A 26,680-nucleotide genomic window follows, 5' to 3' on the forward strand; every position below is an offset into this window, starting at 1 on the left:
CCGCCAAATTTTACTGGGAGTACCCCCCGGGGGGTAATCCTTTATTTTATATTTCGCCTGTGGTCTCCTTGCACCACCCCACCCCTACAACGGAGAAGCGATCTGCCACCGCGCCTACTACGCTTCCTGTTTCATTGTTTCTCTTTGACTGGTTTCTGTTCCCACTTTCTGTCGCGAAATATCGAGGCCTAGAAACTAGGCAGTGTTTCTCATATAATACCAGATAGAGTGGTTACAGGAGGAGACTGCAGTAATAATGCAATGATATAATGCGGTTAACTGGTAGCCTGCGAGCAGGCTCACGTTGGAACACAAGCGCGCGCGGCGTAGCCAGGAGCGCGAAATCGAGCGGCGAAGCCGCGAGACCAGAAAGTGACTTTCTTGGCGCCTCTTCACCAGACTCCTTCCCGCCGGATCGGTTTGCTCCCTGAGTCTGCTCGCAGGCTAGTAAACTGTTCGCCATACAATTCTTTTCTTCGATCGACATCAGCGGTCTGTTTCCAACTGAAATATGCGAAGTGCAGTGTTAGTGGGAACTTCTTTCTGAAAGTATTACGGCTTCATTCATTGTACCTGGCTGATTTGTTTTTTTTTTAAAGGAAACTCGATGGAGTTTAGTCCAAGTGAGTCCGAACGTTTTGTGAAGTCTAACGTGAAGGCGAGTTCAGAATTTGACTGAGAGCCTCCAGTTGAAGTGGTTTCTGACCCAGAGAATGTTTTTTTTGCATAACCAACAGGTAAAAGCAAACACCTGGCCAGAGCCAATAAAATTTCCACGTGTATGTGTATGTGCCAACACTGTACACCGCCTGCTCTTTCTTCAAAATCGTGGGAAAGCGATCACAGCAGAACCAATCTTTTGGCCGGGCACTTAATAAATCACTTCCCAGACGCGAGTTACTCTCTGAATCATGAGTCAAATCATGATAGTTTCAGACAGACAGAGGGTAAACGGGGAGGGGGGGCTCTCCTACATACGTACCTGTCTCCTCTAAAATCATTGTTTTCTTAGCTGGCTAGAATTTTTGTCTTTTTCGGCTAATCTTTTTTTTAAAAGTGAGCCAAAGAACGATATCTCATTGGATGTTTTTAACCAACTTCGCAGATATGTAGGGAATTCGAACCAATGACCTCAGCGATACCGTTGCAGCTTTCAAGAGTCCTTGAAGTTCGTAATGGTCCGTAATGTCTTATATATAAGATATCAAGAGTCGCTGGATTTAATAAAAGCCAATCATGCACGATCAGATTTTTAATGATCAGTAAAACTGTAAAAGGGTGCGTGAGCCGAGATGACACAGTACCACAAGCTGACGATTATACCTTCACTTCGCATTTTTAACATGAACTTTTTCACCTATATCCAATTATATGCGGCGGCCTTGTTCCCGCACGCGACAATGAAATATTTCTCTCGTGATTTCATATGCAAAAATCTCCCATATGCCCATCGCCCGTAAAACCGCTCTTTTCCTGTGAGGGTTTCCCCTGGCGATTGAAATCTATCTTAATTCCGCAAAAGGAAAAACCCTTCGGTTCTGCTCAACTTTCCTTCCCGAAAAGGTGGTAATATTAACTCAGGGCTTCAAATGCATATATTAAAGCTGATAGTTTAGGAAAAAGCCACAAAAACAGGCGCGGAAAAAGAAAAACTTTAATTTTATACCTAGAATTTTAGCAAGTATTTCCTGAATTCCTCTTCATGTGAAGTTCACATGCTTCTTATCATATATGGACATCTTCACCAAATATGGCAAACGTAAACACATGGTGGCGGCAAAATCCGAACACAGCCCCTCACGGGTTTAGGAACCGATGTGTGTCCGTGGGGAGCTTGAAGCAGTGAAATATGGCTGGTGGTCAGTTCACCTACCGGTTTTAAGATAAATAAACCTTGCGAAGTCTAGATTTTTGTATTTTAGTCGGAAAATCTCAAGATGGAACAGGCTTCGAGCAGCGAGTCTAGGTTTTGGTCTGTATTTCCTCAAGCACAGTGCGAATCGCTTCTTGGCCATGTAAGTTTCATTAGCCCTATTCGCTTCCTCGCGTTTTGATAATACAACTAGGTCGTAAGCTTACTAATGCAGATCGAACGCCCATTCCGCTGATAATAATTGTGTGTTCTTTGCCTATTGTAGTATGCTTTGAAGCCGGCCGATCCAACGGAATTGAGAAGAATTTTCAACAAGGTTTGTATCGAGTTAGCTCGTGAGTTTGCTTAGTGTAAGGCCAAGGGCATGTTTATGAATTTGTTGTACGAGGCTGGTTTTCCATTGCTTTCCAGTCACGCCATTAAAGGTAATAAATATCAGTAATAGACTATTGAATATGCCGTTGACTAAAAGGGGGAAGATAGCGAGACGATGTGACTGCAATGGGAGGTAAAACGGCGGTTTCGATTTGTGGAAATGTCCTTCGTGTAAGCGTATAACTTAATTTATGATCGAGTTAAACTAATCTGTTGATGTTTTGCTATTTGCCTTCGTTTGTTATTCAAATTGTTTAGTGCTCTTCTAATATTGATTGCAAAAGATGTATACCTCTGATATTCAGATATTTGATTTTCATTTGAGATGAGTGCAGTGTAGTGAGAAAGTATTGCTGCCTCCCTACCCACTCCCACACATTAGTGGAGTTATTGAGGTGGCGGGGGGGGGGGGGGGGGGGCGCTTTGGGGGAGGGCACTGAGCATCACAATTGGCAAATACCAAAACATATTTAGCCTGCATACTTGGGAGTTTCAATGGCACAAGGACAACAATTGATCAAAAAACTAGTGGTGGAACTGTGGAAACAATGACACAACCTCTAACGTTGGTTAGAACTGTCACATTGCAAATTAACAAGAACTATGCACAATAATGCACGACAATAATTATTTACTTTTTTTACCTGTTGAAGCTGCTTCAGTTTGTTTCTGATATGACCAGATTCCCTTGCCTTGGGCACCCTCACATCACCTGTTTTAGCCTGTGAAGAAATCCAATACCAAATCAAGGGGAGCACATTTTTATTTCCAGTATCTTTCCGAACACAACTCGATCTGACTTGATCTGGTCTCATTCGATCCTTATTGAGAATAAGTACATAAATGTTTCTGAAATGGATTTTTAATCTATGACAAGCTGTCTTAGGAAATCCTTTGAATATGGGCTCGTAAACAATAAATACCAAAAAACGTAACCCTAACATAAGAAAAAAAAATCTTTACTTCTAAACAGTATAACAAGCTGTTTCAAAAGTAGTAAAGTAAAGTAAAGTAACAGAGTGGCCCATTCAGCTTGAAGGCCGGTATTTAAAGGGGCCCTGTCAATATAAAATTAATTAAATATATATTAATGGCATTGATTATATTATACATTAGAAATTATCTAAGAATCTAAGAATACATCATGAAAACTAAAATTTCAATTTAAAATTACAATTTAAATGTTCTAAACAATTAAGATCAATGTGAATAAAAAGGTTCTTGCTTGGTGGCAATACACTGTACCATGGACATTGTACAGAGTATCCTCCAGGCACATGTATACTGTGTGGCATAAAATTTGAGCGGAAATGAAATTTTGAAGATCAACAATTTTTTTGTGTTATTTTTTTGGGAACTAAGTTTTGCATTTGGGAAAGACTGGTTTTTCTGGCTTGGTGTTAATTTTTGCAATTTTGAAGGAGACACAGTTAAGTGGAATTACTGTCTACAATGTTTTGCGTTTTTTTTGTTTGTTTTTTTTTAAATAAACTACATGCAATCAACAAGTGAAACAACATGCAGAGATGTAAAACACAGTAATCAGTGTCACTCTGTACCAATTACATGTTACCCTTCTGTGGCTGATTGTTCTGGCAATGAATCAGCAAAAACTAGTGTATAGTGTTTCATGTGTTGCATATCACCCAAGTTTTTGTTTCTGAACAAAAGAGACTGTTAAATAAATGGCATCAAGATTATTCATGTGATATTTGTATGTTGTTTTGCCAGTGGAGTAAATTTTTGCGGAGAAAATTTTTGCGGAATTTTTTTTTTGCAGGAACTCATTATTGTGGATCTTGGAAAAAACTGCAAGAGTCACAAAAATTTGAACCCGCAAAAATTTTGGGCCACACAGCATCAGACCCACTAGGAAAAACATTTTATATGCATACATGTACATACAAAGATGCAAAGACAGGGCAGGAGCAGAAGCGAAACAACTAAAAAATAAGCACTTGGATATATACATGTAAAAAGGAGATTTACATGTATTGATTCTTCATTGTAGTATGCCACTGTTGAAAAGGATGATGAAAAGTACATGACGCCAGTGAATCTGATTCGAGACTACCTTGGAATGCAGAAAGTTGAAGAGTATAATGAAACAACTTTGAACCTTTTGGCAGGGTGTGCTGACCAAACAAAAGATGGGTATGTTTAGTTTCTGCACAGCAGTTGTTACATACTTATATTTGTTGAAGTTCTCATAAGTTGTCTTATTACAGATAATTTTTTGTGATAACTTAATTTCATGATCTTTGAAGGATGGCATTTGGAATGCAAAGTACACCCTGTAAATAACTAAGTAACTTTCTTTTAGAACTTTACGTTGAATTTTCATGATTTAAAAGAAATTGCAAAAACACTTAACTCTAACAACAATATATTGTTGTTTTTTTGTTAACTTCCATTCAAAATTTTTATTTGTAATAATTGTAATGACAATTAAGAGTCTAGCAAAGCCAGTTTCAATTCATGATGACCCCCCCCCCCCAAAGTTACATTTTACACTCTATGCTACAGAGAACGTCCTAAAGTGCGACAAACACATTTTGAGAAATTAGTGAATTTCTTGCAAGTCAAATGCTTGTAGTGTATTCCAAAATATCCAATTCATTTGTTCTCTCTAGCACAGTACACATAGTGAAAGAGGGTTCAGCTATATTCAACATAAATTTGCTTTTGCAAATATTTTCAAGGAGTATTGATTTTTATTTTTTGTCTTGTATGTTTCTTTTAGCTTGATCTCATTTAGTGAATTCCTGGCATTTGAGGCTTTATTGTGTGACCCTGGAGCTCAACACAAGCTTGTTTTTCAACTGTTTGACTTGGATGGCAAAGGATCTGTCACATTTGGTACTCTTTCTCAGTGACTACATTAATTTAGTTTTAACTGTAGAAAAATTGTGTGACTTTTTAGGTATTGTTATTATTACACAGAGTAGCATATGTTCTAGACATAATTAGAATGAGAGTTCCTGTACCCTAATATGTACACATGAGTGAAACACTGCGAAAGCACACAGTTGTGTAACTTTACTTTTCCTTTCTCTTTCCTATAGTTGTATCACTTGACCAAAATGTTCAATAACAAATGTACATTTATACATGTACAATTATATAAGACTACAATGTATCACATACATATTATTCATTGCTTGAAGGACCAGTTATTTTTATAAGCTATTTCTCAAAAGTGCAAAATATTTTACATGTATTTGTGATTGAATGAATTAAAAGAATATGTAATGCATGTACACTGCAATACTTCTACAGTACATGTATGTGACATATTGACAACCAGAATATTCAACTACAGTGGAACCAACGGACCATGAAAATTTGGCTGTATTGACTGATCTGAACTGAGTGATGTCTTAACAGAAGTGACAGATATATCACAACTGCACTTCTGAACAACTGTTCTTTTGTAATCATCCAGAACGCAGACAGAAAAAAAAAAAAAAGTTCATACAATATTTAGATTGGGAAGAAGAACATAACTGGTTTGAGTGGCTAATACAGGGTAATATTGTAAAGGATTATACAGGTTAGGATTTCAGAATGTGGCCGTTGGCCATATTAGCGAGATGTCCGCATTAAGGGGGTTTTCTTATGAGAAAATGTATTGGGCGTTTCGCTGGGGGGACAAAAAAAGTGGCCACAGGTAATAATGAGGTGACCGTAAGACGGGGTTCCACTGAGCAATACAAAAGGATAAGAAATCGTATTCACCTTGATTTAACTCTCGTGAAATTTGTAACCGTATTTGTCTTTTGAAAGTACGTACATGGTATAACCAACTGCCTTTTACAAAATAACAGAAGCAGTGAACAATAGCCAAACTTATACCATAACATACACATACATGTACCAATGCATTTACACACAGTGCAAACACTCGCTATCTTATCTCTTTGAAGGAAAATGTATAATTTCTACCGGTACATGTATATACTGTACATAACATGTCCAGTAGTGTGCATGTATCACTGTTTATGGTGCAACACGTAGTTGATTTCTAATTACCCTCTACTCTCTACTACAATGTTTTGAAAGCTTCCCTTATTCCTCAAGAAAAGGACAAGCCCCCTTACAGCTAGAGGGGTTTAAATTGTTTTCTCCTGTAGTGTTTATTATCCTCACATTGCAGATCAAAGAACGTTTCACTGTAATACAAAGTCCTGTGAAGGTGAATTAATCAACAAAGTCCTGTTTGTTATATTTTTCTCAGATGAATTTGAAAGTGTCATCAAGAAAACAACTTTCTTCAACAAAATTAAATTTAATTTTGAAACTGAGTTTGTAAAGACATACTTTGGGAGTGACAAGAAGGCTCATGTTCGTTTTGATGACTTCTCTCATCTCCTACAGGTTTGTGATATACATACATATATATATATATATATATATATATTTTTTTTTTTTTTTTTTTTTTTTTTTTTTCTTTTCTTTTATCAAAATAAACTTTTGTGTTCGTGATAGCATTTTACATGTGGCTTTGTTTGATTTGTTGGAGGCCAGCACCCTCAGGACTCTGGATCAAGTGGTCTGGGTTTGAGCGCTGGGGTTAGTGGGCAAGGCACTTTACTTTCACTGTACTCTCTCCACCGAGGTGTATAACATGTCCTGTACCAGTAAATTTAATGATCAGAGGTAACCCTGCAGTGGACTGGCTTCCCATCTAGGGGGGAGTAGAAATATTCGTACATGTAGTTGCTTAATGCCACTAAACTAGGATATTAGCAGTGGCAGTGGGGGCATTTGACACCACTGACTTTACCCTTACTACATGTACTTTTATCTTTGTCTGATTTGCATGTGAAAAGTGATCCACTTTTACAGGACACAATATATGTTTTCTTTCAAGGTGTTTCTTTGTGTCAAAACTACACTGGAAAACAATGTCACTTTCAATTGGTATCACAAATTTCTTTAATGATTAATCAATTAACTGATAGAAATGTGTAATAAAATAATACACATGTACCTACAATGTAAATATAACATTCTTTGTATATCTGGGTTTTCACTTCAGGATTTAGAAAAAGAATACCAACGGCAGGCCTTTTTCCAGAGCAAAATGCCTGATGGAGAAATAACAGCTGTCAAGTTTTCAGAGATCATGAAAGTTCTGAGAGGCCACAAGTTGTCGCCATTTGTCAGAGAATATCTTCTAACAGTACGACTAGTTCTTTCTGTGTTTTACATGTATATCTAGAAATTGATTTAAAATGTACATGAATGTTTTAAGACAAAATATGACCATCTCGTTCTTATTTGTAGGCTGCTAGTGGGGAGGGTGGCCACCGTGTGAGTTATGGTTATTACAGGGCATTCAATACAATGCTAGATCATGTACAAGTTCTTCACGATATGGCTCTGAAAGCTGCAAAAGGGAACCGTTTTAAGGAGCTTAAGAAAGGTACATCTGCCAGTTTATGAGCATATAACTAGAAAGTACAATGTTTTTCAAAATTCCACTGCTGGAGAACATATTTTGGCGTACATGTGTACATAACGTTTTAAAACTATGTACAGATGGACAAATATCAGTACATGTACAAAAAGGTACATGTAGCTCCCTTACTCCTTCCATCGCTCCTTCACTTCCTGTTACATGTAGACTTTTTTTGCAAATCCCCTGACCGGTAGATAAAGCACTTGCAGTCCTTGCGCACAAGTCAATTTGCGCTGATCACTGCATGATACAATACATGTATATTTACTAAGGGAATTGTACTTGCTTTTCGCAATATTTGTTATTCTAGAATCGTTTAGTGTGTGTGTTTAACTTCAATCTCAAGACTAGTAGACCAATTCAATGCAGTTCAATGGAAGCTGAATTAGTGGCCTGTAAACAGGCTATTTTTTGACTTACATGTAATCCCCCTTCCCAACTCCCTTAATAAAAAAAAGGAAAAGAAACAGTTCATCATGACTAAAACATTGGCTTTTGAAAGTGAGTTAGCTTTCCATAGTGTATTATTCTTACGCTTGTACTTCACAACTGACAATTACTACTTAGAATTGTGTACATCTGAACTTACCATTGTACACAACATACACTGAACATGGACATAAGTATGCAGAGCTGTCATTATTGGCCAGCAAATGGCTGTTGTTACTACATGTAGCAGTTGCTGTAAATTGTGACGGCCTACATATATACAGTGTGTAATAAAGTCTGCAAACTCATGCAGGTTTCTGTGGGATGTTTCTCATCAGAGAAAACAAAACAAATGTGAGCTGAAAAGTTTCATTTGGACTCACTGGCTAACATATGCACAATGTGCTTTCCTTTTGTTTCTCCAAAGCAAACAGCTCTGGCTTGTACAATACTCCTGGGTATTTTAACTCATAACTTGGTATTTTTTTCCTACTTGGAGGCTGAAAGAAAGCAAAAATGGACTCATAGAAGCACCAAGACATACATGTTCATGTATTATACAGGTACAATGCTATGCTAAATAACCTTTTTTAAAATTGTCTTTTAGTTGACATTTTACATGAAGCCAAAGCCGACTCCGAGGTATGTACATGTAAAACTTTATGATAAAGACTTGTAGCATGTTGTAAATACCAGTAAAAAGGTTACATTGTTGCCTGCATAACAGGCTGGATTTAGCACTTGAGTGCTTTGTTTCAGGAAGAGTGAAAGTATGTGACACTGTAGTCAAGTTGAGATCTTCATCTTTAGCTAAGGTGGCTAAAGTTCTCGTCCCTAGCATCTGTGGCTGTGCCTCGAAGACAAGGCACTCATGTTCAAGATCCCACCAGCTATGCAGACTACTTGTACATCGTGTTGTTGTTGTTACTGTTCAGTTGTAGCTATTAATGTACATGTAGGTGTTGTTGGTAGGAAAAGATCCAGCTTTACAATGGACAGTGGTACATTGTATGTTCTGCTGTACACTGTATGTGCTTATGTGCATGGGACTGTGAAGTAACTGGCTACGATTACCATTATAAACTACCGTGGAATCCCAATTTTTCGAACCTCTTAGGGAAACGAAAATTGGTTCGAAAAATTGGATAATTTGAGAAATCAGGGGTACACATGATTACATTGTTCGACTTAGGAGAGGGAGACGACTTTTGGCTCAAGTTATCGAGAGGTTCAAAAAAATGAGGGTTGAGAAATCGGGATTCCACCGTAACCACTTAATTTCGTCGTGGTGAACAAAAATAAATCCAACTTGTTTTGTTGCTGTCTTATTGCAGATCACTCCTCTAGTTATTGACATTCTTTTTCATCTGTGCGACTTGGAACACAGGAGAGGGTACGTGCAGCCTGACGCGGCCATGGCCAGCCCCCCTGACCCGTCGTATATGATGCTGTAGATATTTGGTGAATCAAGAGCCATGCAATTTTAACTTGGTGGAAAATTGTTTCTGAGTGAAAATGGGAAGTCCAAAACATGAGTAACATTATTTGATATTAGTTATTAGAAACGATTGGGAGGTAATCGAAACACTTAGCTTTTATCAACTTGAAGTTAATGAGGGTAATTTAACCACTGTGGCGAGTATGTGAAGGCTAAGTTGATGTTTCGAGCATCAGTCCTTCTGAGAACAAAGTTTCACTTTGTTCTGATGCAGGGCTAAGGCTCAAAAAAAGGCTTCTTCACATACTTCCTTCGACTATTATGTTCAATCTGATAGACGGCTATATTTAAAGTAATACAAAAAAAATGCCTCATTCTCTCAGAAGGGGTTTGAAATCTGAATTTCAGAACACTAGCAACACATTTGGGTGCATTTTTTTTTACCTGAACAGTGACTGTCTTATGTGTCCTAGATTACGAGTAGTCCCTCTTTCGCTTAGTCCGTCGTGCGTGACGCCTTTGGGGCCTTTCGCACGCTCCTAGCCCCCAGGATTTCGCGCGGCCATTTCCTTCTCGCAGTTTTCTTTCGCGTCACGCACGACGGACTAAGCGAGAGAGGGACTACTCGTAGTCTAAATGTATCCAAGCCTCAAGGAGAGGAATTTTTTAATAAAATGAGGTAAAGGGTTTTGGTAGCATAGTTATTCTAAACGTTTACTACTTTAATTTATTTCAGTCGTGTCACGGTGTCTGATGTACATCAGATTATTCCTCGTCGTGACGTGTTTAAAGTGTTCTCAACAGAAAGAATCGAGGAAGAGGTACGGATTCCTTATGATTAGGTCTCTTTTAAATAGAGAGCAAGTTAGGTGGTAACGTTTTTTGATCTTATAAATCGAGTATCACATTTGCAACCACCGAATTTACAAAGAAAAGGGGATTGTAAAGATGGGGAAATTGACAATATTTCACAGAAGGAGCTGTTGAAGTATACTTGCGACTTCGTTTGGTCAGGCCTTGCGTGCACTTTCGTTGATTTGCGATGTTTTGCGCTCACGTTGGTCGAGATCAAATTTGCACGCAAGTCGACGCAAGTCTTTCACCGTTTGGCCACCCAACCCAGGTCAACGCAAGTTGAGTGACGTCCATCGTTGTTATAGCAACCTAATTTTAGCTAATGAAATACAGGATAAGTCTGCCTTGTAATGTTTTTTTGTGACTTGGGTGTACTTGCGAGGAAACTTGCGGGTCCGTTTGGCCACCCAACTCAAGTCTCTACCCAAGTTCAACTTGCGACTACTTGCGAGTCCGTGTGACCAGGTCTTTACGCGTAATACTATTTTCATTTGTCTCAACTGAATGAAAAATGTTGCAGATGATCGTGGAGCCTAAAGAAGACAAAGGGTCCGTGTTTTGGAAAACTATAGAGCAATTCTATCGATTTGGAGTTGGATCTATTGCTGGTGGTGAGTTTTTAATTACATCTGAAATGTGGCATTTGAGATCTTAAGTCTGCATACGAACCATATGGCCCATAAGGCCGGCGCTTATCTCCGATTTCTGTAGCATGAAGCGACTAGGAGTATTTCTACTCCCCCCTGGATAGGATGCTAGTCCATCGAAGGGTTATCCCCAGCATTACGTTAGCCGGTACCCATTTATACACCTGGGTGGAGAGAGGTACTGTGAGAGTGTCTTACCCAAGACCACAACACAATATCCCAGGCCAGGGCCTGAGCCCGGACCGCTCGATCCGGAGACGAGCGCACTAACCGTGAGGTCACCACGCCGAGAGATCTTGCTAAGGTGATTTTTATCTAAAAAAAGAAAATAAAGTAAAATGCCAGAATACCCGGTACAGTGCGTGAATAAGTTGATGACTTGCCCCAAGGGAAACAGTGAGTTTTTTTGACCCTCAATGTTCCCCGAGGCAAAGCCTTGGAGAACATTGGCCTCGGAGTTCCACTCTCGGGGAAACAAAATTAACTGTTTCCTGTGGAGTCAGTCATGAAGTGTTTTGTTATACCTCCCAACTCAAAAACAGAAAAAAACCGCGAAAAAATTATCAAGTGCGAGTCGAAAGCTCAAATTTTTGTTTGCCTTGGGAGTGAGTGAGATTTGACCCACGACACGTGACACGTTCTCCTCCAATTGGAAAAGTACTTGAGTTGGGAGGGAAAACTACATCATTTATTGTTCTTTATCAGTCAGTATTGTCCTACCTCCCAACTCAAATGGTTGAGTTTCCCTGGTTGGGACGTTTTTTAGCCAGTTCGTGTACAGACCGTATTACAAACTTAAGGCCTTTCTGGAAACTAATCTGTCTGGTCCTGTTAGCTTTTGACTGCAGCATATATGTATAACCCGATTACTAGGGACTCGTCATAAAAGCTATTTGGCACTGACTTGCATCACTGTGGTGTTTTTTTTTTTCAGCGGCCGGTGCAACTGCAGTGTACCCCATTGACCTGGTGAAGACTAGAATGCAGAATCAGCGAGCGGTGCTGCCTCATGAGAGATTGTACGCGAACAGTTTTGACTGTTTTTTCAAAGTCATTAGGAATGAAGGGCCACTGGGATTGTACAGAGGTAAGCCATACCTTCCAACGCATTCTGGTTTCTCATTCGCTCACTTTATTGAAGTAAGTCTAACGTGAGATTCTTTTTTCGGGAAATACGTCTTTCCGTCCTTTGGCTCGGTTCATAAACTTGCAGAAACAAGAAGGCGAGCAGTATTCCCCAATACGGATTCAATTTAGTATTTATTATACTAGCGCGTTTGCACTGTAATTCTGGGATATGATAATTTTGATCATGTACCCTTGGATTTGATGGCTGAAGTGTAGGAGCGTATCAGGGGCCCAGAAGGTCTTTCTCGATATTCACAGTTCTGTATTAATTAGTAAGACTATTGTCGTTTTAATCTGATGTTGCTGCTTCATTAAGATTTATTTTTTTTCCCAGGATTACTTCCGCAGATTGTTGGTGTCGCTCCAGAGAAAGCCATTAAATTAACAGTGAGTTCTCGATTACACTGTAGAAAAAACAACTGGTGTGATTTGCGAAACGTTTCATACTAGGGCTTACTTCCGAGGATTTTTGCCTCGCTAATTTTTCTTGCCTAGATGCCACTTGAGAAACAACTCTCTTTTACTAAATAAATCCTTTTTTCTTCGCAGACAAATGATCTTGTACGTGACTTGTTTCGTGATAAAGATGGCTTTATCAGTTTACCATTTGAGATTGTGGCCGGTGGATGTGTAAGTAAAGTTTGAAACAGCGAAACTTTTCATAGCGTTGCAGTTGAGCCCCTACTTTAGGCACCTTATTAGAAGGCAACCGTCAACACTCTCCCTCCAGTCTTTGTTTCTGTTACCTTTGTTAAAGGGAGGATGTCCATTTATCCCACTGTATTATAAAATAGAAGTTGGGACTCCCAGTGAATGGTTTTTAGAAGATGATCGAAGCCTTTTCTTGCTTCTGATCTCACACAGTACAGTACAATACAATACAAATACAATACAAATACATGCACTACCCCCCCCCCCCCATCTCCCGATGGGATTCTACAGTACACTGTGAACATGGAGAGGAAGAAGTGTCGGTTTGGATGGCAAACACTCATCTTCTTGTCTGTTATCTCGAACTCCCTGCTCCTTCTCCTTGCTCAATTATGCAGTCATGGAAACAAACTTGTTTCTAATTCAGATCTAGGATAATGTTAGTTAAGTTGCTTAAAGGAGCTCTGTCACAGTACTTTGAGTTGTCACCGTTTTGGCCACGTACACGATTACCTTTAACTTGAATAAGGGACCGTTCATTTTTATAAGGTAGGGGGGGGCTGGTGAGATTTGGGGGGGGGCCATGCGAAAAAAAATGGCTTTCGAGGGGGGGGCCATCCCAAAAAAATAAGGGAAAAAGGGGGGGTCACGTGAAATATTTTAGTAAAACTTTAAAATGGCATAATGTCTGAATATCAAAAAAATTGCTATAGAATAAACATAGAAGGCAGGATACAAATTTATTACAAACTTTCCTTCTGCTTTAAAAAAACGTTTGGCGACAAAAAGCATTTGTAGATACTGAAACAAAGTATTTAACACTGTTATTTTGGAATGCAACTTTCACTGGCACTCATCTTCATCTTCGCTGTCGTCGAGTTCTTCGTCGCCGCTTGTGCTGCTATGGGAGTCTCTTTCACCAATGCTGCAAGAAGCAGCAATGCTTTCCGTCAGAGTGTACTCTTCAGGGTACATGAAGGTGTAAACACAATCTCTGACTTCCTGCTCAAGGTTGGTGCTCTGTGTTCTTTGATGGAGAAGTTCAGTTTTCTTCCATCACTGGGCTTCAACTGGTACCCTGGCATGGAAAACTCACTCGCCCTTTCTGAACGGCCATCCGCACTTAGAAAGATTGCTTCTTTTTCTTAAACCAGTTCCTGACCATTCCTGCCTACCGGAATACCACTACCTCTCCTACCAGAAGACCCCAAATGAAGGGCGTGATCCAGATGACTGGCAGCCAATGGTCTAAGCGAAGAAAGAGCATGGAAGTGGCAGGCTGGTTTTATCTCACCCAGAGAGCGTTGCTCTATTTGCAGATAAGTTTATTGTCAAATCAAAGTTTGTGCTGGATTATCTTCAGCATCTTGAAGTGCTGGAATTTAAAAGGAAAAAGAGAGCAGAAGAAAAGGCAAAGTTAAGTAGGGACGCAAAAGATAAATCATGAGGATTATCCTTGGACTGAGTTGTGCGAAGATCTAACCAAGCTTAAAACGCTACGTGTTCCAGAACTAAACAAGTACTTGAACCACCTCGGGCTGAAGCAGCATTTGAAAAGCAGCAAGAGTGAGAAAGTAAAGGCAATTGTAAGACATTCATGCTTGCAGCAGAAGAGTCCTCTCAGAGCTGGCCAACCAACACTGAGAAATGCCAGGACATTGACACAAAATGACAACAGGGCAAGTGCTGACAGCAGTGAAACGGATGAAAGTGACAATGATGAGTATGACAGTGATGCCATTGACTCTGGGGGAGAAGATGACTCAAGTGACGTCATTCTTGCATTCATCAATTCAGATGAGGAAGATGCCAATGAGAGGCCAAATGCCACACGCTCAGGGCGAGCCATAACTAGGAGATCCGAAATTGACTTCTCTTTCTTTTGATTTGTTTTTTAAACAGCTCTCTGTAGTATAGGGATTGTAAATATTGTCTTCATAGTGAGCACAATAACGTGAAGTAGGGGGATAATAGAGAAATATTAAAAAATTTGAAATCTAAATATTGTTTGTTCAATTTTTTTTTTTGGGGGGGGGTCATCCCAAAAAATTACCGCTACAAGGGGGGGGCATGTGAAAAAATTGGTAAGCTGAGGGGGGGTCATGTGATTTTTAAATGGTGCTTCCCAAATCCCACCAGCCCCCCCTCCCTCATAAAAAATGAACGGTCCCTAAAACCTGAAAATAGCAGTTTACTAAGATAGAAGAACACCAAAGAGACAATAATAAACCATAACGGAACAAGGATGGTTAAGGATGGAGAAGATTAACATGGATCACAAACGACGAACTTGAAAAATGCAGGCTAAGCCTTTCAAGATGCACAAACCGCGAAATAGCTCCTTTAACAACGTGACTTATTCTTATGACGTCATGCTTTGTGATCATTTCAGGGGGGAGCCGCCCAGGTTCTCTTCACCAATCCCCTAGAGATCTACTTGTAGCCTCATTATTATACAACACTTCCTTTGCTAAGTAAAAAGATCTCGTAAAGAAGTATTCAAAATTAAATGTTTACATTTCTTATTTCGCAAGAATAGTAGCATTTCTATCGTCCGGCGAGGCTCGCGGGCTCTTCCAAGCACCCTGCGCGCTTGCTTTCTTTGAAAAGAAAAAGAAAAGGAAATCAACGCTCGGTTTATGACCATCTTGTCATGAAGGAACAGATTCAGTAAGAATATTAGTAACTCCCAGCTATAGACTTCAGGCATGTTGGACAGGATTCCTTTAAAAACTCGAAAAGAACAGCCTTGGAAAAGGTACCAAAGCTTCTCTCTTTTCTAGATGGCGATCTTGTTAACGCGAACAGAAGCCTTGTCGTTCCACTCATCACTTAAATGGTTACAGCACTCAACTTTATCGCGGCTGAATCCGTAATAAGTAAAAAGATCTGATCAGGAAGTATTCAAAAATAAATACTCTTACATTTCTTATATTATAAGAGTAGTAAAATGTTTATTATCAATGTAAGTTGACTCGCGAAGATCGCGGGCTCTTCATCAGCGCGCTGCACGTACTCTCATGAAAAAAAGGAAAAGAAAAAATCAACGCACCGCGTATGACAATCTCATGTTATGAATTAGTGGCAATCTACGTGCGATTCTCAGTTAGAGATTTCAGGTTGGTCAGAACCCCTTTAAAAACTCGAAGAGTACATCATTTCAGATAGTTCCATGGATGTCCCCTTTTCTTGCAATTGATGGTGATCTTGTTAACAGGAACAGTAGCCTTGTCGTTCCACTCATCACTTCCACGGTTATAGCACTCAACTTTATCGCTGAATTCTCCTGCACTCATATAGTCTATTGCCGTGCGGCCACCAAGAACGTACAAAGTTTCGTCAGCCAGCGTCATGCTCCCGAGACCTCGAGGAAGTGTCAAGCTGGCTATGAACTGCCACTCATCTGTCAATATGTCATAACCTTCACAAGTTTTCAACCGTACCGGTCCCAACGTCGAACCCCCAGCGACGAAAATCTTTTCATTTTTACAGACACCAAAAGCCTGTCGCCTCGCTTCATTCAAAGGCGCTATTTTTTGCCATTCATTTTCCTTGGTGTCGAACCTTGCACATTCCGAGAGCGATCCGTCATTATTCCACAGACTTCCACCGATGACCTATAAGTAACTGTCTACAGCCACGGCGCAAAACTCAACTCTTTCAACCGAGTTATCATGCAACAGTGTCAACAAGTTGGAGTCGAGGCTGTATGTCCAAAGTTCAGTCGAGCTTGAAGTTTTCTTTACAAGGAAACAGATTCTGTTGTTGACAACTAACGGTTTCCCTCTGGAAAATGGGAGGTTGTCTGTCCACGGTGCTGAAGACCAGCGGTATTGTTTGTTCAATTTTTTTTTTTGGGGGGGGGTCATCCCAAAAAATTACCGCTACAAGGGGGGGGCATGTGAAAAAATTGGTAAGCTGAGGGGGGGTCATGTGATTTTTAAATGGTGCTTCCCAAATCCCACCAGCCCCCCCTCCCTCATAAAAAATGAACGGTCCCTAAAACCTGAAAATAGCAGTTTACTAAGATAGAAGAACACCAAAGAGACAATAATAAACCATAACGGAACAAGGATGGTTAAGGATGGAGAAGATTAACATGGATCACAAACGACGAACTTGAAAAATGCAGGCTAAGCCTTTCAAGATGCACAAACCGCGAAATAGCTCCTTTAACAACGTGACTTATTCTTATGACGTCATGCTTTGTGATCATTTCAGGGGGGAGCCGCCCAGGTTCTCTTCACCAATCCCCTAGAGATCGTGAAGATCAGGTTACAGGTTGCTGGTGAGGTTGGAGCTACTGGTAAACAGAAGGTGACAGCCACACGGGTCATCAGAGAACTGGGCCTGTCAGGGCTTTACAAGGTAATCACTTCGAATGCCTCAAAAAGTCGTTAATTCGTCGCCCTCTTTAGGGCACATTTTAAATATTGACATTTTGTGTTAAAATAAAGGAATTAACAATTAGAAAACACCTTGCACGAAAGCGTAGCTAAAGCAGTACCTCTATAGCTCGCTAGAAACGCCTGTTTGGAATCAAAATGAACAATTGTTTTGCCTTCTTTTTTTCGCAGTGCTTATTAACTGCAAAACACTGCGCAGAACTCCCACGTCTGTGTTGCCACTGTATTTCTCATCTCCCAGACTTCCTATTCTGTTTCTGTTACTCAGCAACAACAAATTAAAATTGTACTCGTTTATCCCTTACTTCCCTTTCTCCTCTTTCAACTTGTGTTAGTTTTTCCTCTTACAGTTTAGTTTGTATCCCTATGTAGTATTTATCTCTATGTAGTAAACTGTACCTTATTCGTATAATCATCATTTGTAGATAGTGTGGTAAAACGTCAATAAAAGTGTGAAAAGTCAATGAAACTGTGTAAAATATTTTCCTTGTGCTGTTTTCTAGGGTGCAAGAGCGTGCTTTTTGCGAGACATTCCATTTTCTGGTATTTATTTTCCTACCTACGCCCATCTAAAGAAATACTTCGAGAACGAAAGCGGACAAACTGGGCCTGGCGGTCTTTTTGCCGCAGCTATGATAGCTGGTAAGAGGAGTGAATTTTGTTGCTTTCCATGAACACAATAGGCGGGAAGATGATGCTTTAGGCATAAAATAAATTGCTTTGTAGGCATGTAATAAAAACTGCAATCTGAAGTCCCTTACGTTGTGATTGGAGGTTCTGAATGCTCTGTACAGGCCACATTCGTGGACTGGAACTAGCTTGCAAGTGAGGCTAAGTCGCGTAGTCTTTTCATTGCAAATGACATTAAATATTCCCCACATAAGCCTCCGTTTGGTAAGCTTGTTGCAGTCCAATATCGAGAATACAGATATGGTCTATTGCTCTCCACATGCTTCTTATCTTTGATAGAACCCTGAAAATGACCCTCTAAGTACGCCAGTACCGTATGTGACACTGCTTGTCTTGTGTTCTTTAGGAGTCCCCGCAGCAGGCCTGTGTACCCCAGCTGATGTTATCAAGACCAGATTACAGGTAAACAAATGCGTCTGTGCTTTATACCACGGCGTGCATAGCAACGTTACGTCAAACTGATTAGACAAGGATCACTGTTAATCTGCTCGTGTGTTTGTTGTTAGGTAAAAGCCAGAGCAGGCCAACAGATCTATCGTGGTGTTATCGACTGTACGAGGAAAATATGGAAGGAGGAAGGAGGTAGAGCGTTTTGGAAAGGAGCTGGAGGTCAGTTTTTTTTCAGAATGTATTCTTTTTGCAACTTGCGAAATATAGGACTAGAAAATTATTTGCGTTCTGATCGACTGCAGTACGTTTTCCCGGGACTTTTTGAAGTTTCCCGCCATTGCAAGACGCGTGGCTGTCACCTTTGCTGTGATTGGGGGTCAAGTCGCTGGTTGAATAATTGGCTAGCAGCGGAATTCTATAGAGCCACCATCGATTTAGCCTCTCGCACAGAGACTCTTTTCATCTTCGCGGCATCTTCTGTTTTTCCTCAGAAGCGTTTCGTGAGGAGCAGGCAAAAAGTTCAAAGCTTACCCTAATAATGGCAAACTGTAGGAACAAGAACAACTGGGTTTAGCTAGTACCAATCGAGTTAAGACTCCTTGTTTGCTTTAGCTCGTGTTTTTAGATCGTCGCCTCAGTTTGGAGTCACGTTACTCACTTACGAACTTCTTCAGAGAGTGTTTAAAGTGGATTTCAGCGGAAAAGGGTTAGTATGAGGCCGAAACGCCATTTCCTATTCTTCTTACCTCCCCCTAGATTGAAATTTCCGTTTTAGCATTAATCCACCATCTTTACGATGAATAGAAGTGGCCCCTTAAGATACAGTTGTACGGTACCAGTTAATCTCGTACCCAACCTCTGCAAGTTTTCGGTCCCCGTCATGTCGCACAAAACTGAAAGGATGTTTGCTCTGATTAGTAGCAGCGTGATGCACGAATGTCATAAACTAATAACAGAGCTAAACTAAAGAGAACCCAATGTAAAGAAGAGGAGACAAGTTGTACGGCCCATCACGGAAAGAGGTGATCCTGCAGGCACCCATTTTGATCGCTACATGCATTTTTGACTTTTGTTTGTAGTGTTTTTTGTTTTGTTTTTGTTTTTGTTTTGTTTTTGTTTTTGTTTTTGCGGTCTCAAGTCATTATCTAGGGGGCTTAAACCAGACCACGCCGGAATAATTTGAAAACGCAGCTTTATTTCCACGCGTCCACAATAATCTAATCCGTCGTGAAAACGCTCTTCAAACCGGTGGAATTTGAAAACGCCGGCTTTTCGTTTTCGTGTGGACGGAAAACATTTTGAAAGTGGCGCTTTTGAAAACGATAACGTCACGATAATCACGTGATTTCCCTGCCCGAGATATTTTCAAACACAAATCCAAAATGACCGGTGGTTGCTGCGTTTTCAAATTGCTTCGGCGTAGTGTGAACGGAAATCATTTGATTTATTTTCTGAGTGAAACCTCCGTTTTCAAATTCCTCCGGTCTGGTGTGGACGGGGCCTTGTTCAGTTCTGTGATATTTTATTTTTTCGTTTATTCCTGCAATAGAGCGGTGGTGCACGAAGCCTGGAGTGAGAAAAGATCGTTCAACCCAGACATCTCCATGCATCCTGACCACATTGGCGGCATGAGACTGGCCGTGGCCTCGTTTGCAGGCATTGAGACTAGGTTCGGCTTGTGCTTGCCCAAGTTCACCCACGGGTCAGCGTTTCACACTTCAGGACAGAAGAAAGACACATGAGAATTTCAATGACTGCAGAGGACTTGAAGAAGATGGACACGACAGTGCCTTTTGTAGAGGCTAGTGCAAAGAGAATTGCGGGACAATCTACTCGTCAATTTGCATTCGGTTAATGCCGAAGAAATAATATTTTACAATATACATGTGAAATGGTTAAATAATTTACGTGCCAGGAGCCCATGGTACCTTTGCTTTTTAGCTTGGCCGCTTGTTGTATTTCAGTAGCCTAAGTAGTAGCGTTCTTATAGCCTCAGAGTTCACTAGTTATTCACAGGGGAGCACTTTTCTTTTAGCTGTCGTTTACCTTGAACTAAAGACATCACATAGCCAATCGGAGGCTAAACTTTACAATGAGCCAATGACAGAAAAAAGCTATGGCCGATAAAAAGCGCGGGAAAAGTCACGTGGGTCACGGTACGATTTATGTTGCAGCTGACTGGCTGGAAGAGTTGATGAAACGTTCAATCTGATTGGTAGCAGCGTGGTTCACGAGCTTCATGAACCAATCGCAGAGTTCGGTTTAAGGGAACCCAATAAACACAGGATGTGAATTTAAGCTGTATCGCGAGTGCTGGCGAAAATCTCTTAAGATAGGTCAGCGTCGGACTCTGGTGGTTACGTGCGCCAATTGTTCAAGTACACTCAAACATAATATCTCCATCCTAACAGAAAGAACCATAAAATTTTGTTCATAAGTAAGGGCGAAAATAGACCTTTCCGGCATTCCACTTCAGTGCGTACGAGTAATAGCACCACACCGAGGTTGGGGTGGACATTTCCATACATTTGCTGTATTTTTGTCCACCCTGACCTCGACTCGGCGCCATTGTTTGTCAGAATGCGGGAAAGGTCCATTGCAAACAAAAATATCAGTTCCCTTACTGGGAAGATAAGGGAGGACTGTTTTGCGACACTTTTAGAAGTGCGGGGTATTTATAAACCTTCAATTTCCTTTAATAAGTCGCTGAAAATTGCCTGATTGCCTCAATTTTCAAATCCACTTCTTTGGCATTTTATGTGAGTAGACATTCGATGCGATGCAGTTATCATATCCGGTGTGAAAAAAAGTTTAAATTTTAGATGGGTACAAAATAGAACCGTAGACAAAAACATAAAAGGGACGAAAAGGGACGAGGTCTTTGCTATCTATAAATACCTTGAGCTAACCTGTAAGTGAGCAGTAAGGTGATTGTTCAGATTACATAATATATGTTCAGTAGTTTAATGTGCAGGTAGTCTTCTCTAAAAGAAAAATTGGTTACTCGCAGCCGAGTGTTTTGTAAATGGCTGCGTCATGTGTCAGACCGGCGCCAAATGAGTATTATTTAAACATGGGGGCGTGCTTTCTTGCATAACTTAGTCGTATTTTATATAACATTAAAAGCAAGGAGGTAGCCCTTTCAGCTGAAAAGAGGCACTAATAAGAATTATATACATGTGTGGTATCAAATGGCGTGAAGTCCTGTCAAGCCGGTTGTTTCATACACGTTTTCCTTTGTGCCAATACTTCACCATTTTCAGATCTTCAATCACTCCACGGACACCATAATGCAACTGGTAAATTTTTATTTTAATCGACTTGGCTATAACTACAAACTTTCTTTACTTGTTCTTACAAATACAAAGCCTGGAATAGCGAAAAAGAAAGAGCAACGTCAAAATAATCTTCCTCTTTATTAGAATCCACCATACCGTCAAATTTTCTAACAATTTTCTAACTAAGGTCTTTGGTATTGTTAAACCGCCAAAGCTCTTGGAGAATTCTTTTACGACTGTCGTTACGATTAACTGTCCCATGTTAGCACTTCTCCCGTGTATTCCCCCTCGACTTAAAAAAAAAGTTATCCCAAGGTTAATTTGAAATTGGCTTCGAAACAGTTACTAAAACGTTTGCTATTTCAAATCGCTATAGGAAACTTCCTGTAGTAAGTAAAAAGATCTGGTCAAGAAGGGTTGCTCTCGAAAAGTTGTCAAAACATTTTCTTACTTGTAGCCTCATTATTATACAACACTTCCTTTGCTAAGTAAAAAGATCTCGTAAAGAAGTATTCAAAATTAAATGTTTACATTTCTTATTTCGCAAGAATAGTAGCATTTCTATCGTCCGGCGAGGCTCGCGGGCTCTTCCAAGCACCCTGCGCGCTTGCTTTCTTTGAAAAGAAAAAGAAAAGGAAATCAACGCTCGGTTTATGACCATCTTGTCATGAAGGAACAGATTCAGTAAGAATATTAGTAACTCCCAGCTATAGACTTCAGGCATGTTGGACAGGATTCCTTTAAAAACTCGAAAAGAACAGCCTTGGAAAAGGTACCAAAGCTTCTCTCTTTTCTAGATGGCGATCTTGTTAACGCGAACAGAAGCCTTGTCGTTCCACTCATCACTTAAATGGTTACAGCACTCAACTTTATCGCGGCTGAATCCGTAATAAGTAAAAAGATCTGATCAGGAAGTATTCAAAAATAAATACTCTTACATTTCTTATATTATAAGAGTAGTAAAATGTTTATTATCAATGTAAGTTGACTCGCGAAGATCGCGGGCTCTTCATCAGCGCGCTGCACGTACTCTCATGAAAAAAAGGAAAAGAAAAAATCAACGCACCGCGTATGACAATCTCATGTTATGAATTAGTGGCAATCTACGTGCGATTCTCAGTTAGAGATTTCAGGTTGGTCAGAACCCCTTTAAAAACTCGAAGAGTACATCATTTCAGATAGTTCCATGGATGTCCCCTTTTCTTGCAATTGATGGTGATCTTGTTAACAGGAACAGTAGCCTTGTCGTTCCACTCATCACTTCCACGGTTATAGCACTCAACTTTATCGCTGAATTCTCCTGCACTCATATAGTCTATTGCCGTGCGGCCACCAAGAACGTACAAAGTTTCGTCAGCCAGCGTCATGCTCCCGAGACCTCGAGGAAGTGTCAAGCTGGCTATGAACTGCCACTCATCTGTCAATATGTCATAACCTTCACAAGTTTTCAACCGTACCGGTCCCAACGTCGAACCCCCAGCGACGAAAATCTTTTCATTTTTACAGACACCAAAAGCCTGTCGCCTCGCTTCATTCAAAGGCGCTATTTTTTGCCATTCATTTTCCTTGGTGTCGAACCTTGCACATTCCGAGAGCGATCCGTCATTATTCCACAGACTTCCACCGATGACCTATAAGTAACTGTCTACAGCCACGGCGCAAAACTCAACTCTTTCAACCGAGTTATCATGCAACAGTGTCAACAAGTTGGAGTCGAGGCTGTATGTCCAAAGTTCAGTCGAGCTTGAAGTTTTCTTTACAAGGAAACAGATTCTGTTGTTGACAACTAACGGTTTCCCTCTGGAAAATGGGAGGTTGTCTGTCCACGGTGCTGAAGACCAGCGGTTCGAATCTGGGTCATAGCATTGCGATCTGGCTATATCATCGTGTCAGTCGGTGGCAATGGCCTCGTTTGCTTCCTTGTATTTACGGTTAAACAGCTACAAATTCCAACGAATTATTTCATCCTGTCCCTGGCGCTGGCCGACTTCTTATTCGCCGTTGTATGTCTGCCTTTCCGCATTGTCAATGTGCTGCAGTATTACCTGTGGACACTCGGCTTAGGTACCTGTAAATTCTGGGTCTGGCTGGATCTTGTCTTCTGTTCTGCCTCCATCGCAAACCTAGCAGCTATTAGCGTAGACCGCTATTTAAAAATCGCTTCCCCGCTAACCTACGACATCCGAATGACATCAAGACGCGTCGTTTTTATCCTAATAACATTATGGGGATATTCTACGTCTCTGGCGTCGCTCTCATTTGTGTCCGGCGACGCGTCGGGCATTATAGTACGGAACCAAATGTGTTACATCGACAACAAGATCTTCCTGACAGTAATTTCCGTCATCGGATTTTTTGCCCCCTTTGCCATTATGCTACTAATGTACTGTTTTGTTTTTAAAGTGGCGGTTGGTCAAGCGAAGGAACTATTTCGTTTGCAAGAGTCGCTTTACAACGGGAGTCAGCCGAAGGCGCGGCGAAAATCTAGCCGAATATCACCAGGAGCAATTTTCTTTGAAGTAAAAGCGACCAAAACGCTGATTATACTGTTGAGTGTGTTTTGCATCTGTTGGTCACCGCTTTTCGTTCTCACTCTGCTTAGTCTCCACAGTAAGGCTCTACTCGAACCGCCTGGTTGGTTGTCGAAACTTCTCAAGATCGTCTTCGTGCATCTTTTGCCCAACTGCAACGCAGCTTTCAACCCGATCATTTACACCACCTATAACCTTCAGTTCCGTAAAGCTATTCAGAGACTGTTCAAGCGTTACAGAAACCGAGAACGGTCAGGAAGTTTCAGCTCTTTTTCGGAGCCTCCGACAGAAGTCCGAAAGAAGATGAACTCTGCACTCTGGACAAAAGCGCCAACAACAACCTCTGTCTACTTCTCTACTGGCGAAGAAGGAACAGATCGCATTTTGCCAGAATCATAGCAAAATCTACTGAGCTCAGTCTAGGACCGATTGCCATAGGGGGAAAGCTCTAGTTTTCGTTTCAAAAATGAGATACATTTTGGCTCCTATTTTCATTTTCATTGTTTTTCATTCATGTGTAGATAGAATATCATTTCATGATCATCTTTATACAGTCTATACAGGTAAATTTCCTTACTATTAAATTTAACCAATACCTGATTCAATAGCTTATCGATTCAGTTACGCCAAGAGCTCTCAATAAGCAATCGTGGAATTGCGATTGAAAGATGGCGCCAAGGAGTATTCAATATGTCTACTGACCGGAATTTAGAAGACACCCATTTACAGCTCGAGATTAAAAAGTCGGTTAATGTTAAGAGCTTAAGATAAAAACAGCTTTCCATATGTTTACAGCTGTAAGGTATCGATAAAAAATCCAGAAAAATGAGTTAATGTTTTTGAGCTTATCAGCGCGAAAAAATTCTGCATAATATCATTTTAACTCTGGCATAAGACGACTTCTTCGTACGAGCCAAAACCAAAACAGTATTGTATGAAGCAATATCGCACTGATGAGATTGCCAGTAACAAATGGGGCACAATACAAGTTAAATTGAAGATTATAACATGAAATATGACCAAATTGCGGCAAAAATTGTCACCTGTCCATTTTATCTCGAGAGCATCAAACAAAAAGCTGCCAGCCTCTATGCATTCATATCTTCCGAGAAATAAAAATTTTGGTTCTTTGAGGAAAATAATCAATAGGCTATGATGTTTAAAAGAAGCTGATATTTTCTGCGGACATTTATTTTTTTGTAAGTCTAGCTTCATGGAATTGTTGGCATACCTACTATATTATGCGTATTTGTCGGTTGCTACAGCTCCCGTTGATTCTTCTCCCTGACTTCTGTCTCAATTTTTAGATTGATTGTAATGGAACAAACGAATCTTTTCCGAGGGCCTTTGTTTAGCCAAAAGCAAATAAATTGAATCAACGCAGAGACAAGTTCAGAGAAAATTGGCGACGGTACAGTCTAAATATAGTTCTCAAAGAGGAGCAAATAAAGAGATTGTGCTTTTCCGGCGATAAATTAGAAAACACCGAACAGTTTATACGATTCGAAAATTGTTGAACGTTTTTCATAAAAAATAGTAAATTCACGCAAGCAGAAGTTTACTCCTAATTTCTAATTTTGCCTTGAAAAAGTGTCTGGTGATGAAATGGGATTGGGTACTTTTTTAATCCTTAATACAAATTCATTAATTATTTGAACCCTCTAAGCTGGAAAAGAAATACGCGTATTATTTACCTTTGAGGATTTTAAATATTCATGGTGCTTATTAGCTTGTGAAATAGGTAGCTAACATCAATAAAATCGCCTCGAGCAAGAAGTGTAGCTTGTAAAAATAGATTTATTTTCCCGTAAGACAAGCCTTTGGCAATTATGTCTGGAAAAGAATTAAGATAAGAAAAATCGTCATATTCTTTCAGAACGTAAATGAAAATCTCAATAAACAGATTGGAAATCTCCCATGAATGCCTTTTTTATTAGAATGCGTAATAAGAATGCATTGTAAAAGGAGCTCGTTAGTCAATCGCAAAGAAAGAAATACAACTCCTGTTAATTTTTATTAACAGTTCCCTTTATAATAAAACTGATAAAGAGGAACCCTTCTTTTGTAGAAGCTTTTTTCAATTCTCTCGTCACTGACAAAAACAATTCTTACCGAACAAAATAATGATCCCCGAACTCTTGAACAGAGGGCTGCAATTTCAATTAAACTACTAATGATTTACCAGCAGTTGATGAAAGTGAAACATTTTTCAAAGACCAATATGTTTAAAGCCTTAGGGATATTTTTAATTGAATCATCGGGTATCCCCAAACAATAAATCTAGGACAAAATATATGCAGATACGGCAACACTTTCCTCAAAGTTGACGTTTCCCTGTAAATTGATGATGATTAATTAAGGAAATCTAATCGAATTATACTCGGTTAAAAATTAATCGAAATAAATCATCCCCAGCTATTGCAATGGGTGAATCTCCTGCAACAAATTACGTGAGCGTGTTGTCCGACTTCCATTCAATTTCTCGTAGAGGGAGCAAGTTTTCGGTACACTAAAAAAGCCAGCTG

The 26,680-nt window shown here is 40.1% G+C and overlaps 2 protein-coding genes across 2 annotated transcripts; both read left to right on the plus strand.

The window, feature by feature from the left end:
* Positions 1 to 1,623: 1,623 nt before the first annotated feature.
* On the plus strand, positions 1,624 to 23,539 carry LOC145486840 (electrogenic aspartate/glutamate antiporter SLC25A13, mitochondrial-like). Its single transcript, XM_081465555.1, has 20 exons — positions 1,624 to 2,015; positions 2,139 to 2,189; positions 4,260 to 4,402; positions 4,992 to 5,107; positions 6,486 to 6,625; positions 7,290 to 7,433; positions 7,538 to 7,676; positions 8,749 to 8,783; positions 9,476 to 9,534; positions 10,316 to 10,400; positions 10,955 to 11,045; positions 12,016 to 12,168; positions 12,544 to 12,596; positions 12,759 to 12,839; positions 17,082 to 17,228; positions 17,770 to 17,908; positions 18,303 to 18,358; positions 18,463 to 18,565; positions 18,959 to 19,052; positions 19,896 to 23,539. The coding sequence occupies exons 1-20, from the start codon at positions 1,938 to 1,940 to the stop codon at positions 20,086 to 20,088; spliced, it is 2,100 nt and encodes a 699-aa protein (XP_081321681.1). The 5' UTR covers positions 1,624 to 1,937; the 3' UTR covers positions 20,089 to 23,539.
* LOC145487868 (histamine H2 receptor-like) lies at positions 22,815 to 24,696 on the plus strand. Its single transcript, XM_081466654.1, has 2 exons — positions 22,815 to 23,077; positions 23,462 to 24,696. The coding sequence occupies exons 1-2, from the start codon at positions 22,815 to 22,817 to the stop codon at positions 24,552 to 24,554; spliced, it is 1,356 nt and encodes a 451-aa protein (XP_081322780.1). The 3' UTR covers positions 24,555 to 24,696.
* Positions 24,697 to 26,680: the final 1,984 nt, after the last annotated feature.

Source organism: Orbicella franksi, chromosome 5, assembly GCF_964199315.1.
Source record: "Orbicella franksi chromosome 5, jaOrbFran1.1, whole genome shotgun sequence".
NCBI classification, from domain to species: domain Eukaryota; kingdom Metazoa; phylum Cnidaria; class Anthozoa; order Scleractinia; family Merulinidae; genus Orbicella; species Orbicella franksi.

What these genes read in the sequence shown, in the direction of transcription:
- LOC145486840 (XM_081465555.1), top strand. Translation starts at nt 1,938, where the DNA reads ATGGAACAGGCTTCGAGCAGCGAGTCTAGGTTTTGGTCTGTATTTCCT. An exon ending in TCAGAGAATATCTTCTAACA is followed by an intron (nt 7,434 to 7,537) that starts GTACGACTAGTT and finishes TCTTATTTGTAG; the next exon opens with GCTGCTAGTGGGGAGGGTGG. An exon ending in GACTTGGAACACAGGAGAGG is followed by an intron (nt 9,535 to 10,315) that starts GTACGTGCAGCC and finishes AATTTATTTCAG; the next exon opens with TCGTGTCACGGTGTCTGATG.
- LOC145487868 (XM_081466654.1), top strand. Translation starts at nt 22,815, where the DNA reads ATGTCCCCTTTTCTTGCAATTGATGGTGATCTTGTTAACAGGAACAGT. An exon ending in ACCTTCACAAGTTTTCAACC is followed by an intron (nt 23,078 to 23,461) that starts GTACCGGTCCCA and finishes ACGGTGCTGAAG; the next exon opens with ACCAGCGGTTCGAATCTGGG.